This window comes from Myotis nattereri (assembly GCF_964212035.1).
Source record: "Myotis nattereri genome assembly, chromosome: 18".
Taxonomy (NCBI): Eukaryota; Metazoa; Chordata; class Mammalia; order Chiroptera; family Vespertilionidae; genus Myotis; species Myotis nattereri.
In genome coordinates, this window is record NC_138093.1 from 2,366,571 (window position 1) to 2,378,727 (window position 12,157).

Consider the following 12,157-nt stretch of genomic DNA (forward strand, 5'->3'; position numbering starts at 1 on the left):
GAACGCCATGGAGAGGACGCAGAGCCGCCAGGGGCGTCTGCCGTGTGGACGTGGGCGTCTCTGTGTGGCATTTTCCCAAACCTGAGGCCATTCAACCAAGTGTCCCAATGAACAAAACTTAGAGTCTTCAAATCGCTTTATCAAAAGGTGTTTAAAACTGATGACATGTACTTAACCCCATTTCTTCCAGAGACAGATATGATCCATATTCACTATTAGTGACAGCTCGGATTTTCCCGTCCGTTCATAAATAAAATTCGCTCTTTAAAATATTGTTTACTTGTCTCTTACCCTTATCTTGCTGTCTTATAATGTACATAATCTATGAAATCCCCAGACATGTATGTTACATGGAAAAATAAATATCCATGTTTGGGGAATGCTTTTCCGGAGACAGACCGCGGATCCAGATGCCGCGTGAGCGTGTTCGGATGCCTTCACCTTTGTGCTGGGTCCTTGTGTCATCATCAGAGCAATGTTTGCACAAGCTGAGGGGACAGGCTGTCCACATCCGCCCAGACAGCCGATGTCCGCAGCTTGTCTGCGTTCAGAAGGGCACGCTTCCTCTGGGAGGGATTCGGTCATTCCCGCAGAGACGTAGCTAGGCAGGACTCGCACAGTCACTGCGCATTGAACCTGCAGATTTCACGTCTTCAGACGATCACTTCTCAGTCTGGGTCGTCATAAGCGCCGTGTAGAACGGCTTCGTAACCAGCCCTGAGGAGCCGGGATGTAGGCAGTGCTTTGCTGGAATCACTCTCGCGGCTCAGAGCGCTGATGGGGCCTCGTCCCCGGTCAGGGATGTCGGGCTGGTAGCTTGAGAGGGTCTGTGTCCGACTGGTGACACCAGGAGGTCATTATAAACCAGAGCTCCTCACCCCCCGCACTCCCACCCCAGCCACTTCCTAATCTTCTGCCCCCCCCCTCCCCTGGATTCGAGCGACATCGACAGGTATCAGGGGCTCGGATGCCTCTACAACTCCTGTTCGAGCCCCACTTCTTCCTCTCTAGAGGGGGCTCCTCTCCAGGAGGCCTGGCTTTCTCTGGATGGTGAGGTAGCTGTGCCATGGCACCCCCCACACATGCCATACACTCGGACCCCCAGACACGCACTTCTTGGTTGGTTGCAGTTTAAAAAATACTAGCCGAGGTCTCGGGTTGCGTGCCCACCACTGGGCAGTCAGTTCAGGGCTGGAAGGGGATGGGGGGATGGTATGAAACGGGGTCACGTAAGAACTCGCATACCCCAGCGTAGCCCTGAGAATAGGGACCAGGGCAGAGGGCAGGCGCAGCGCAGAGCGGACAGTCCTGCGACGGGCCCTGATGCTAAAATGTGAAATTGAGCGGAATCGGGAGGCAGCGTCGTTCCCAAGACAGCATCACGTCTGTGGCGGTCCGATGACCATCGCTGAGAAATCGCGGTTTTGTGATGCTTGCACTAAAAGCTCTATTGTGTCATTGCGGTCCTTCAAGTCCTGCAATAATGTACTTTTCCTTTAGGGTTTGAGCTGCAGTTTCGATTAGGCCCAACGCTCCAGGGAAAAGCAGTCACTGTGCATACAAACTACCCCTTCCCCGGGCAAGCGTTTCACCGGGAAAAATTCCGCCCCCTGGAATGGGAGCATCCGTCCGGCAGAGAGGACGACTCGGACAAACACTGTGCCCTCCACCTCCAGCAGGCCGGCTCCTTCCACTACTACTTCCTTCAAGGGTGAGCCGGCTCCCAGCGGGAAAAGGGGCTTCACTTACTCTCTCGCTTAACTGTGTAGAAAGTTGCCTGATTCACCATGGCGTTGCAGCTTCGACAGGGATTTCTTGAGATGCAAATAGAAAATGGCTCTTCTAGAAAGTGATTGGAAGGCTCATTGCAGATTCAAAGTATTATTATTATTATTTTATTTTAAAATGTGTTTGGATTGACTTGAGAGAGAGAGGAAGGGAGAGGGGGAGAGAGAGAGAAACATCACTGAGAGGGAATCATGGATCGGCTGCCTCCTGCACGTCCCCTACTGGGGATTGAGCCCGCAACCCGGGCCTGTGCCCCAACAGAGAATCAAACCAGCAACCTCTCAGTGCATGGGATGATGCTCAACCAACTGAGCCACACCGGCCATGCATTATTATTATTATTTAAAACAACAGCTTCAATACTGTAGACTTTCCATGCAACCTGATGATAGGGTGCTACTGACTTGAGTGCCCTTGTTATCACGGACAGATTTTAGGACACTTATTTTTTTCTTAAAGCAGCATTATTGGGCATATTATATTATTATGTAAAGATTGGAAAAGGATAAAACGTGGCTTTTTTTTGAGCTTTATTACAACTTTTTAAGTGGTTTTATGTGCGTAGAGATATACTGTTAAATGGGACAGGCACTTCCAGCTAGAGTCAGACCATGAGACGGAGATTTCCCCCGCCCCTGGGTGAGCGTTCTCATGTGTCTTCTTTCCTTAGGAACGAGAAGAGCGGTGGCGGTTACATAGTTGTGGACCCCGTTTTACGTGTCGGTCCTGATGGCCGGGTGTTGCCCTTGGACTGTGTCACTCTCCAGACCTTCCTCGCTAAGTGTCTGGGGCCCTTTGACGAGTGGGAGAGCCGGCTGAGGGTTGCGAAGGAATCAGGTACTGTCAGCGTTCTTTCTTTTCTCCTGTTTGACAAGTGTAATCGTTGTCTGTGATACAGATCTCACAGGCTTTGATTCTCCTTTTCATTGTGTTTCTTAGTACATTTAGTAATACAAAGAGATGGAACTAATGTAATTGTTGATGCTTGACCGTTTTTTAATGTATAAAGCTGACAAATTACATGGTTCAACTTAAATGAATGAAGGAACTCTGTGACAAAGTGAGATCATTATTGTTTGAGACTTTGACATATAAAGATGAGCAGTACACTATTAAGATGTGTTGGAAAGTGTATTATCATTACATATAACTTTAATTTGACAGATACTGATTGACTGCCTTCTGTGTGGGAGACGGGTATGGAAGGAAGGCTGTCATACATGCAAGAGTAAAATGAAACTTAAGTTGTGTTTTACTCTTCAATAAGAGGTCATATTAGTTTTCTACTTTTAAGCTGACTATGGCGTGAAGAGATAAATGAGAAGTTCAATATCATAACCAACACAAAATATAAGTATTGTGGAGCATTAAAAGTAGGAGAAAGATATGCTGATAAACTTGCTTAGGATGAATTTTCTACACGTAAATCGATCCATTCAACAAATATAAATCAAGCCCCTAATGGTAACTAGACACTGCGTGTGATTTTTTTCACATACACCATCTCATTATCTCTGTCTTGTGTATGAAGACACTGATGCCCTGGAAGACTTCAGTGAACTTGCTTGAAGCTGCCTGTGGTAGAGCTTGGATTTGAACCCAAGCCTTTGCCTCCTTTCTGGTACCACGGTCGCCTTCAACTAATGTTTAGAATTACTTAAAGAGTTGTATTTTGCTTGGTTTAGGTGTTGTTTTCCTTTCGGTGATCTGTGCTTACTTTCTTGCGTTGCAGGTTACAACATGATTCATCTTACGCCGCTGCAGACCCTCGGACAATCGCGGTCGTGCTACTCCCTTGCTAATCAGCTGGAATTAAACCCTGATTTTTCAAGACCCAATAAAAAGTACACTTGGGACGATGTCGGCCAGCTAGTGCAAAAACTGAAAAAGGAGTGGAACATGCTTTGCATTACCGACGTTGTCTACAATCACACTGGTAGGAGCTTCGTTAACCGCTGTGCATTTTGACGAAAATATAATCTAGTTATTTCATTCCTGGCCGTTTCATATAACATTGGAAACATAAATGACGCTTAGGTATCCTTCGATTTAAAAACCACCTTATATAATACCATTTTTTCTTTAAAAGAAAACTAAAGTGTTGGTTGAATATATATAATCAGTATGTGAGTATCCTCACATAAACCAAGGAAGGGAGTTTTGTAAATCAAGGAGGGACTTATCGGCAACGGCAGGTGCAGGGGTTGGAAGGGATGAAGATGGAACGTAACAGGAAGTTTGGTGGTTAGGAGGTGGGTACCCTCGGCCGAGGGCCTGGTGCAGCGGGTTGCAGTGTGGGGAGACGGTGGAGGCAGCAGATACGGGACGGACTTTCAAGACATTTGTTCTCGCTACTAGGAGACTGTGCAGAGGTTAGAGAAGGAGCTTTTTAGACAGGATGTGTGCTTGTCTGTAGTCTCAGCTTTGGGGGGATAAGAGCGTATTTGAAGGTGGAGAGGAAGGAACCTCACCTCCCCCCGCCCATTCCCCCCCGAAAATACCCGGGGAGAAATGAGTCTGAAGGAAATAGGGGTGTCCACAACCTTTTGACTCTTAAAGTTAAGGTAAGAGAGAGAGCCCAGAGGTTAGGTGGGATGGAGAAGGGTCCTGTCGCTCAGGAGACGGGAAGGGGGAGAAAACACATGGAAAGGGGACTGTTCTCCCGCCCTGGACCTCTCACAGCCAGACACGGAGCAGCCCAGACCCCAGCTGAAGGCACAGGCGACTCTGCCCACAGAGGCCAGGGGACTTGATGTTGGGCTAGAGCCCAGATGAGAAAGATGTCCTTCAGACTTTGAAAGAGTGTTTTATGGTCAACTCAAGGACCATCAGAGAGGTCATGACCCTCAAAGGACACACCCCTTGTTACTGCCATCATGACAGCGTGTTACTACAGCGGCGTTGGATCAGCGTGGCGTCCTATCTGCTCTCACTAAAAATGCCACAGCAGAAAAGCACCACGGATGGTGAAGTGGGTGGTGGGATCTGTGTCACAGACACAAAGTGTTTTCCCAGCACAGCGTCCGCACAAGGCACTGATGTCTCACATATCAGACAACGAGCGGGCAACGGTGACGGTGTTTTTTACCTTTAAACCTAGCGCAGCTACTAACTTCAGTCCCTTACAAGCTCTTCCCTTACGTTTCCTTCTTCCTGAAGCTACGAACAGCAGATGGATCCAGGACCACCCGGAGAGCGCCTACAACCTGGTGAATTCTCCGCACCTGAAGCCCGCCTGGGTCCTGGACCGCGCCCTGTGGCACCTCTCCTGCGACGTGGCGGCCGGGAGATACCGGGACAGGGGGGTGCCCGCGCTGATCGAGAACGAGCATCACATGCATGTCAGTATGTATGGGGCTCCGCAGCCCAGCACACGGTCCCCACACATTCCACGTGTGGCTGAACGTCGTTTACGACCAGCCTTTTGATACGCTCAATGACATTTGCTTAAAAGGCTTTAAAAATATGCACCTGTGTTTTAACTGTTGGACATTTTTCAGTGCATCCGGAAGATCATCTGGGAGGATGTTTTCCCAAAGATCCAGCTCTGGGAGTTTTTCCAAGTGGACGTTGACAAAGCCGTTGAGCAATTCCGAGGACTCCTTACACAAGGTACAGCACACACACCAGTGCGCCTGTCAGGTTTCCGAAATGTAACCTTACTCTTCTTTCCCCGCGTTAACCCTTTCGTAGATGTGTGGCTATGTGGTATTTGTGTTGTTTTGATCAACTGTAAAACTATGCTTTGGGGAGCTCTCTGATAGTTACCGGAGACCATCGGAAGGCAGGTCATAATCATATATAACCTCATCCTTGCCTTTCGGGACTGTGTCCATCCCTTGGTTCCTTAGTACAATGCTCAGAACACAGTAACTAGATTTTGAGAATCTATATTTTATCTTATTTTGTTTGTGCTTTTATAAACCATTTCCTTTTTTAAAAATATGTTTTTATTGATTTCAGAGAGGAAGGAAGAGGGAGAGAGAGGTAGGAACATCAATGATAAGAGAGAATCATGGATCGGCTGCCTCCTGCATGCCCCACACTGGGGATCGAGCCTGCAACCTGGGCATGTGCCCTGACCGGGAATAGAACTGTGACCTTCTGGTTCATAGGTCGACGCTCAACCACTGAGCCACGCTGGCCTATTAGCCATTTCTCCGTCTCTTTAGAATAAGCCAGATATTAGTTAGTTCATGTAAAATCAAGCCCGGGAAGCAATCGCGCGCCAACACCTGATGAATCAGAAAAACCTTCAAGAAAAGGAATGAAAAATCACCCCACAGAACACTTGTTTACTTTTTAAATTTTTGCTCACTCTATAAGGATTGTGCTTGTTGGGGGAAAAGAGAAAAGTATGAAAACAAACCTGGGTGGAAAGAAAGTTAGGGGGTTAGTGAGATGGACTGTAGAAGAGAAAGCAGTCTTTGGGGAGAACTCTTGGGGTTGTGTGTTTGCTCTAAAATAATGTATAGAATGAGTGAATGCTGATGGAGGCAGGAAAGTGGGCCTGGGGTCAAACTGATAGGAATCCCTGTGTTTCTTCTTCCGTGATGTTATTTCCTCCCAATCTCTCTTTTTATCTCTATCTCTCTATCTGTATGTCTCTTTCCCTCCGTGTGTGCATATGTGTGCATGTGTGTTGGGTGGTCTGCATGTGTGTACATGTGTGTTGGGTGGTCTGCATGTGTGTTGGGTGGTCTGCATGTGTGTGTGCATGTGTGTTGGGTGGCATGCAGGAGGTTGGAAGGGGGCAGGAAGGATGTTTGTGAAATAAACGTTTGTTTTATTGTCTGTGAAAAGCATCACAAACTAAAAATGTGGATTCAGTAAGAGTTCATCTCCTTGTGGGTATTTGCATTGAGGATGATGTTGCCTTTTCTTCCTCAGGAAATAGGAAAGTAGCAACCCCACCTGATGCCCAGCGGCACCTGGAGATTATCCAGGACCCCGAGTACCGGCGGCTGGGCTGTGCCGTGGACATGAACCTCACACTGGCCACCTTCATACCCCACAAGTACGTTGTGTGTTCTGTACAATAGAGAATAAGCCCCACCCTGGCCAGTGTGGCTCAGTGGATAGAGCAGTGATGGCGAACCTTTTGAGCTCGGCGTGTCAGCATTTTGAAAACCCCTAACTTAACTCTGGTGCCGTGTCACATATAGAAATTTTTTGATATTTGCAACCATAGTAAAACAAAGACTTATATTTTTGATATTTATTTTATATATTTAATGCCATTTAACAAAGAAAAATCAACCAAAAAAATGAGTTCGTGTGTCACCTCTGACACGCGTGTCATAGGTTCGCCATCACTGGAATAGAGCGTTGGCCTGCAGACCGAAGGGTCTCAGGTTCAATTCCAGTCAAGGGCATGTACCTTGGTTGGGGGCACATCCCCAGTAGGGGGTGTGCAGGAGGCAGCTCATCGATGTTTTTCTCTCATCGATGTTTCTAACTCTCTATCCCTCTCCCTCCTCTATGTAAAAAAAAATCAATAAAATATATTAAAATAAAAAAAAAATCTATGACCCTTGGTAGAAATTATCTTTTCATTTCATTAAAAAAATATTTTTACTTTAAATAATATTGTATTTTCCAATTACAGTTCACATACAATCTTACATTAACTTCAGGTGTGCAGACCCATGATTCGATATTGATATAGCTCGCTCTGTGGTCACCCTGATAAATCCAGCACCGCCTGGGCCCATACAGGGTCCTGCAATGCTGTTGACGGTGTTCCCCATGCTGTACTCTACGTCCCCCTGACGACTCTGTAGCTACCAGCTTGCACTTCTCCATCCCGTCACCTTTGTCACCAACCCCCGGGAACATTTTAAACGTAGGACACGTAACGGCGTGAACGAGCAGGCTTGTGTTGCTCTCTCTGCTCTAGCAACGGGCCGGCCGCGATTGACGAATGCTGTGCCTGGTTCCGGAAGAGAGTCGAGGAATTAAATGCAGAGAAACGCCAACTCGTCAACTCCCATCAGGAGCAGGTCTGGCCTGTCATTGCGCTGCCGTTGGTCTCCGAATCGCAGTACCGGCTATTGTTGCTGTGACGTTAACATCACTTAATGTTTTCCAGGCGGTTAATTGCGTTTTGGGAAATGTGTTTTATGAGCGACTGGCTGGCCATGGTCCCAAACTAGGACCCATCACGAGGAAAGACCCTTTAGTTACCAGGTATTCTGTTTTTGTTTTCTTCTCATTAAAAGTTAAAAGTGGGCCCTGGACGGTGTTGCTCAGTGGATAGAGCATCAGCCTGTGGACTGAAGGGTCCCGGGTTTGATTCTGGTCAAGGGCACATGCCTGGGTTGTGGGCTCGATCCCCAGTGCGGGGCATGCAGGAGGCAGCCAATCAATGAGTCTCTCTCATCATAGAGGTTTCTATCTCTCTCTCCCTCTCCCTTCCTCTCTGAAATCAATAAAAATATATTTTTTAAAAATTAGAAGTGGTACTTAGCTTTTCAAGTGAGCCTAAATGTTCCCTTTCGTGCATGACTTCCAGTGCATCTCTTCAATGGCAGTGGAAGCGCTGGTTGGGTGACTGGGCTTGCTATTCATCCATTCTGTTGGGCAGATCTTTAGAGGCGCTATCCTCAGTGTAAACCACTGTACAGTTACTTACATTCATGTCACGGGAGGACTGCACCCTTACCGATCATTTCTGTGTCACTCAAACGGAGCAAGCATTCAGCTCCTTTTACGTGATGTGCGGCATCAGCTAGGCCAGTGGTCGGCCAACCGCAGCTCGCGAGCCACATGCGGCTCTTTGGCCCCTTGAGCGTGGCTCTTCCGCAAAATACCGACTTCTGCGCATGGGCCACGAAGTTTCAATCGCACTGTACGTGCGCGCCTGCACGTGGTATTTTGTGGAAGAGCCACACTCAAGGGGCCAAAGAGCCGCATGTGGCTTGCGAGCCGCGGTTTGCCGACCATGGGGCTAGGCAACTAACGTGGAGCAAAAAATCGGTACCTCAGTGACTTTATTAGTCAGTTAGGAGGTCTTGTGAGCTATTATTCACCGCGCTGACCCGATCCGTTATAACGGCACCTCTCGCCCCTCAGATTCTAGGAGCTTTACTCCCAAACTCCGCTGCGGACGTTTCACCTGCTTGACATTTATCTCCTATGCATGGTGCCCACGAGCCTCACTGGTTCTGCCACAAGGGAGGAGCTTGGAGGCTCACAGCGCTCACTCACACCCTCTCCTCAGTTTCTCCGTGGATTTCACAGTTCCTCCTGTCGCCCCAGGTACTTCACGTTCCCGTTTGAAGAAGCGAGCCTGTCGGCGGAGGAAGCCGTGATCCACCTCCCGGACAAAGCCTGCTTCCTGATGGCGCACAACGGCTGGGTCATGGGGGACGACCCCCTGCGGAACTTCGCCGAACCAGGTGTGTGCGCGCCTTTGCTGCTCCTCTGTGGCCAGGGACAGGAAGCTCCTGGCAAACGCGAAACGGGCCATTTTAGCCAGTATTTTCCTCGCTAGGCTAGTGGTTTATAAACTGTCTCATCACAGAGGGACCAGAGGGCAGACGGTTTGAGAGAAAAGGATGATGAAAAGGATGGATTCGGCTTTCTCCTCCTCCCCCTCCTCTCCCCTCTTCCACCAGATGGCTCCTATAGATCTCCTGTTCCCTGGGATTGCGCATAAGATTGTATTTTTGCAAAAATGTACACTATAGCATTTTTAAAAGGCATTTGGGCCCACAGCTGTCACAGTTGTGTTGCCATAGGAGATATGTGCACTCATTGGCCAGAGGAGTAAAGTCTTCGAGGAGCAGTTTTCAACCAGAAACTAATCATCTCTGGGCTCCCTGTCACGGAGCCCTGACACCTTATTACTCGGCAGCTGTTTTTTGTTGCCGGGAGGAACTGACAGGGAACCCATCCATATATTTATTTTTCAACATTTCAGAACTAGAAGCCTGCTTTCATGACAGTCAGATTAATTTAAAGAGCCCACTTAAAAGCAAAAAGGGTGTAACCTGGGGCGTAAGCGTCTCCGCCAGCTCCTTTCTGGCCATTGTCAGTGAAACGTCAATAAAGCATCCTGTGTGTCAAGGCCTTCATGTCACCTATTGCCACACGGGTGCAGGGCGGGGTGGAGCTTCCGAAGGGTTTGGGGGAACTGTCGCTCGAAAGGCCGATGACACTGCCATTGCTGTTTTCCTGTAAGAAGCTGCTTGGTTTTTTGACATCAAGCCCACAGTTTTAGAAGAGACTACGAGCCAGCATTCTTGCAAAGCAGATGAGACGTCAATTCATACTAATTTTGAAAACTTTATCCCAAGCCACGCGAGGCATAATCTTAACCAGTATGTCCGTGGCTGCGGTAGAACTAGCCCAACAGCGTCTCCCTGGCGTCGGCGTCTCCCTCTGATGCCTCGGATCACCGAAGGCACGCTCTCTCCTTCCAGGCTCCAACGTGTATCTCCGGAGGGAGCTGATCTGCTGGGGAGACAGCGTGAAGCTGCGCTACGGGCAGAAGCCGGAGGACTGCCCGTACCTCTGGGCCCACATGAGGACGTACACGGAAATCACCGCCACGCACTTCCAGGGCGTGCGGCTGGACAACTGCCACTCCACGCCGCTCCACGTGGCCGAGGTACGGGGGCAGCTGTCTCCATCACAAGGAGGCCCGCACCCCCTGGCTCCCCGGATAGAGTGCGCGGGCGCGGCCGTGCGCTCCTGGACACAGCGCGGACCTGCTGGTTGCATTTAAAACGCCTGCACAGTTTGCATAATTCTTTTTTCTTTTGTTAATCCTCACCCGAGGTATTTTCCCATTGATTTTTAGGGAGCGTGCAAGAGAGAGGGAGAGAAAGAGAGAAACCTCGATGTGAGAGACGCACATCAGTAGTTTGCCTCCCGCACGTGCCCTGACCAGGACCTGGGCTGGGAGGAGCCTGCAACCTATTGTGCCCTTGACGGGAATCAAGCCCGGGTCCCTTTGCTCGGCAGGCCGACGCTCTATCCACTGAGCCAAACTGGCCGGGGCACAATTTGCACAATTCTAACCGCATCCTTTGACATGTTATTGTGGAAAACTGAGCGATAAAATGTTTGAGTTAATTTTTTTTTTTAATTAGTTAACATGAGTATTTTTTTTTTTATATTTCATTGATTTTTACAGAGGGGAAGGGGGAGAGATAGAGAGTCAGAAACATCAATGAGAGAGAAACATCGATCAGCTGCCTCCTGCACATCTCCTACTGGAGATGTGCCCGCAACCCAGGTACATGCCCTTGACCGGAATCGAACCTGGGACCTTTCAGTCCGCAGGCCGACGCTCTATCCACTGAGCCAAACTGGTTTTGGCTGAGTTAATATTTTTATCCTAATTTAGGGAAACAGAAAGTCTCTAGGACCGTACTTGTTAGCTGATAGAATTTCAAGTACTTATTAACCTTTATGCAAACGCTATGTCGGAAATTTTGGAAGCGGACTGACTGTGGGTTAGGCGGTTATCACATCCGCAGGGACAGCTGTCTGCAGCGATTCGGTCGCTCTGCTCTGCGCCACACCTGCGTGCCTCACACAGGGACTCTGTCAGTCGCGGCCTAGCCACCGCCTGGAACGTAGAGGCACAAACACACACACACAAGCAGGGGAAAGCCTCGCAGAACTGCAGGGAAATGGTCTACCTTTTTAACACGACACTCACATTTCTCTTTTTCCCTTTCGTGTCCCTATTATCTTTACAAAATCTAACCATTCTTTGAACTCTTTCATTCTCTTTTTTAAAAAATATATATGTATTTTTAATGATTTCAGAGAGGAAAGAAGAGGGAGAGAGAGAAAAAAAACATCCTTGATGAGAGAGAATCAAGGATCAGCTGCCTCCTGCACGCCCCACACTGGGGATCAAGCCCGTAACCCGGGCCTGTGCCCCAACGGGAAATGGAGCCGTGACCTGCTGGTTCCTAGGTTGATGCTCAAGCCCTGAGCCGCCGGCCGGGCAGTTTCATTCTCTTTATATCTCCTCTGGTTTGTTGGGTCTATCTGTCTGTTTTATTTTATTTTTTCACACGTACATTAAATGTCTGGAAATGCCTCCTGCATTCCCACCGTGTCTTGCAACATGGTCTGCTCCTGTCGAGTCCGCACCCAGGCTGCGCCTCCGCTCTCCTCCCGTCTTGCTTTCTGTCTCGGTGACATTTCTGACTGCCTTCTGCAGTACATGCTGGACGCCGCCCGGAAACTGCAGCCCAACCTGTACGTGGTGGCGGAGCTGTTCACGGGGAGCGAGGAGCTGGACAACATCTTCGTCACCCGGCTGGGCATCAGCTCCCTGATCAGAGGTGGGCTGGCTGACGCGGTGACAAGGCCTTGCGGAGCTCTCCATGAAGGCTTAATGGCT

The 12,157-nt window shown here is 48.8% G+C and overlaps 1 protein-coding gene across 1 annotated transcript in view; it reads left to right on the forward strand.

Annotated features, from left to right (window-relative positions):
- Positions 1-12,157, forward strand: part of AGL (amylo-alpha-1,6-glucosidase and 4-alpha-glucanotransferase) — a gene marked incomplete at its 5' end in the record, with an annotated part of 40,292 nt that overhangs the window by 4,631 nt on the left and 23,504 nt on the right. Inside the window, 11 exons of the mRNA XM_081112179.1 lie at positions 1,501-1,711; positions 2,459-2,625; positions 3,521-3,724; positions 4,948-5,129; positions 5,289-5,400; positions 6,679-6,805; positions 7,688-7,790; positions 7,880-7,977; positions 9,049-9,188; positions 10,215-10,402; positions 11,975-12,098. Coding sequence (XP_080968305.1) covers positions 1,501-1,711; positions 2,459-2,625; positions 3,521-3,724; positions 4,948-5,129; positions 5,289-5,400; positions 6,679-6,805; positions 7,688-7,790; positions 7,880-7,977; positions 9,049-9,188; positions 10,215-10,402; positions 11,975-12,098 — 1,656 coding nt within the window. The remainder of the gene's footprint in view (positions 1-1,500; positions 1,712-2,458; positions 2,626-3,520; positions 3,725-4,947; positions 5,130-5,288; positions 5,401-6,678; positions 6,806-7,687; positions 7,791-7,879; positions 7,978-9,048; positions 9,189-10,214; positions 10,403-11,974; positions 12,099-12,157) is intronic.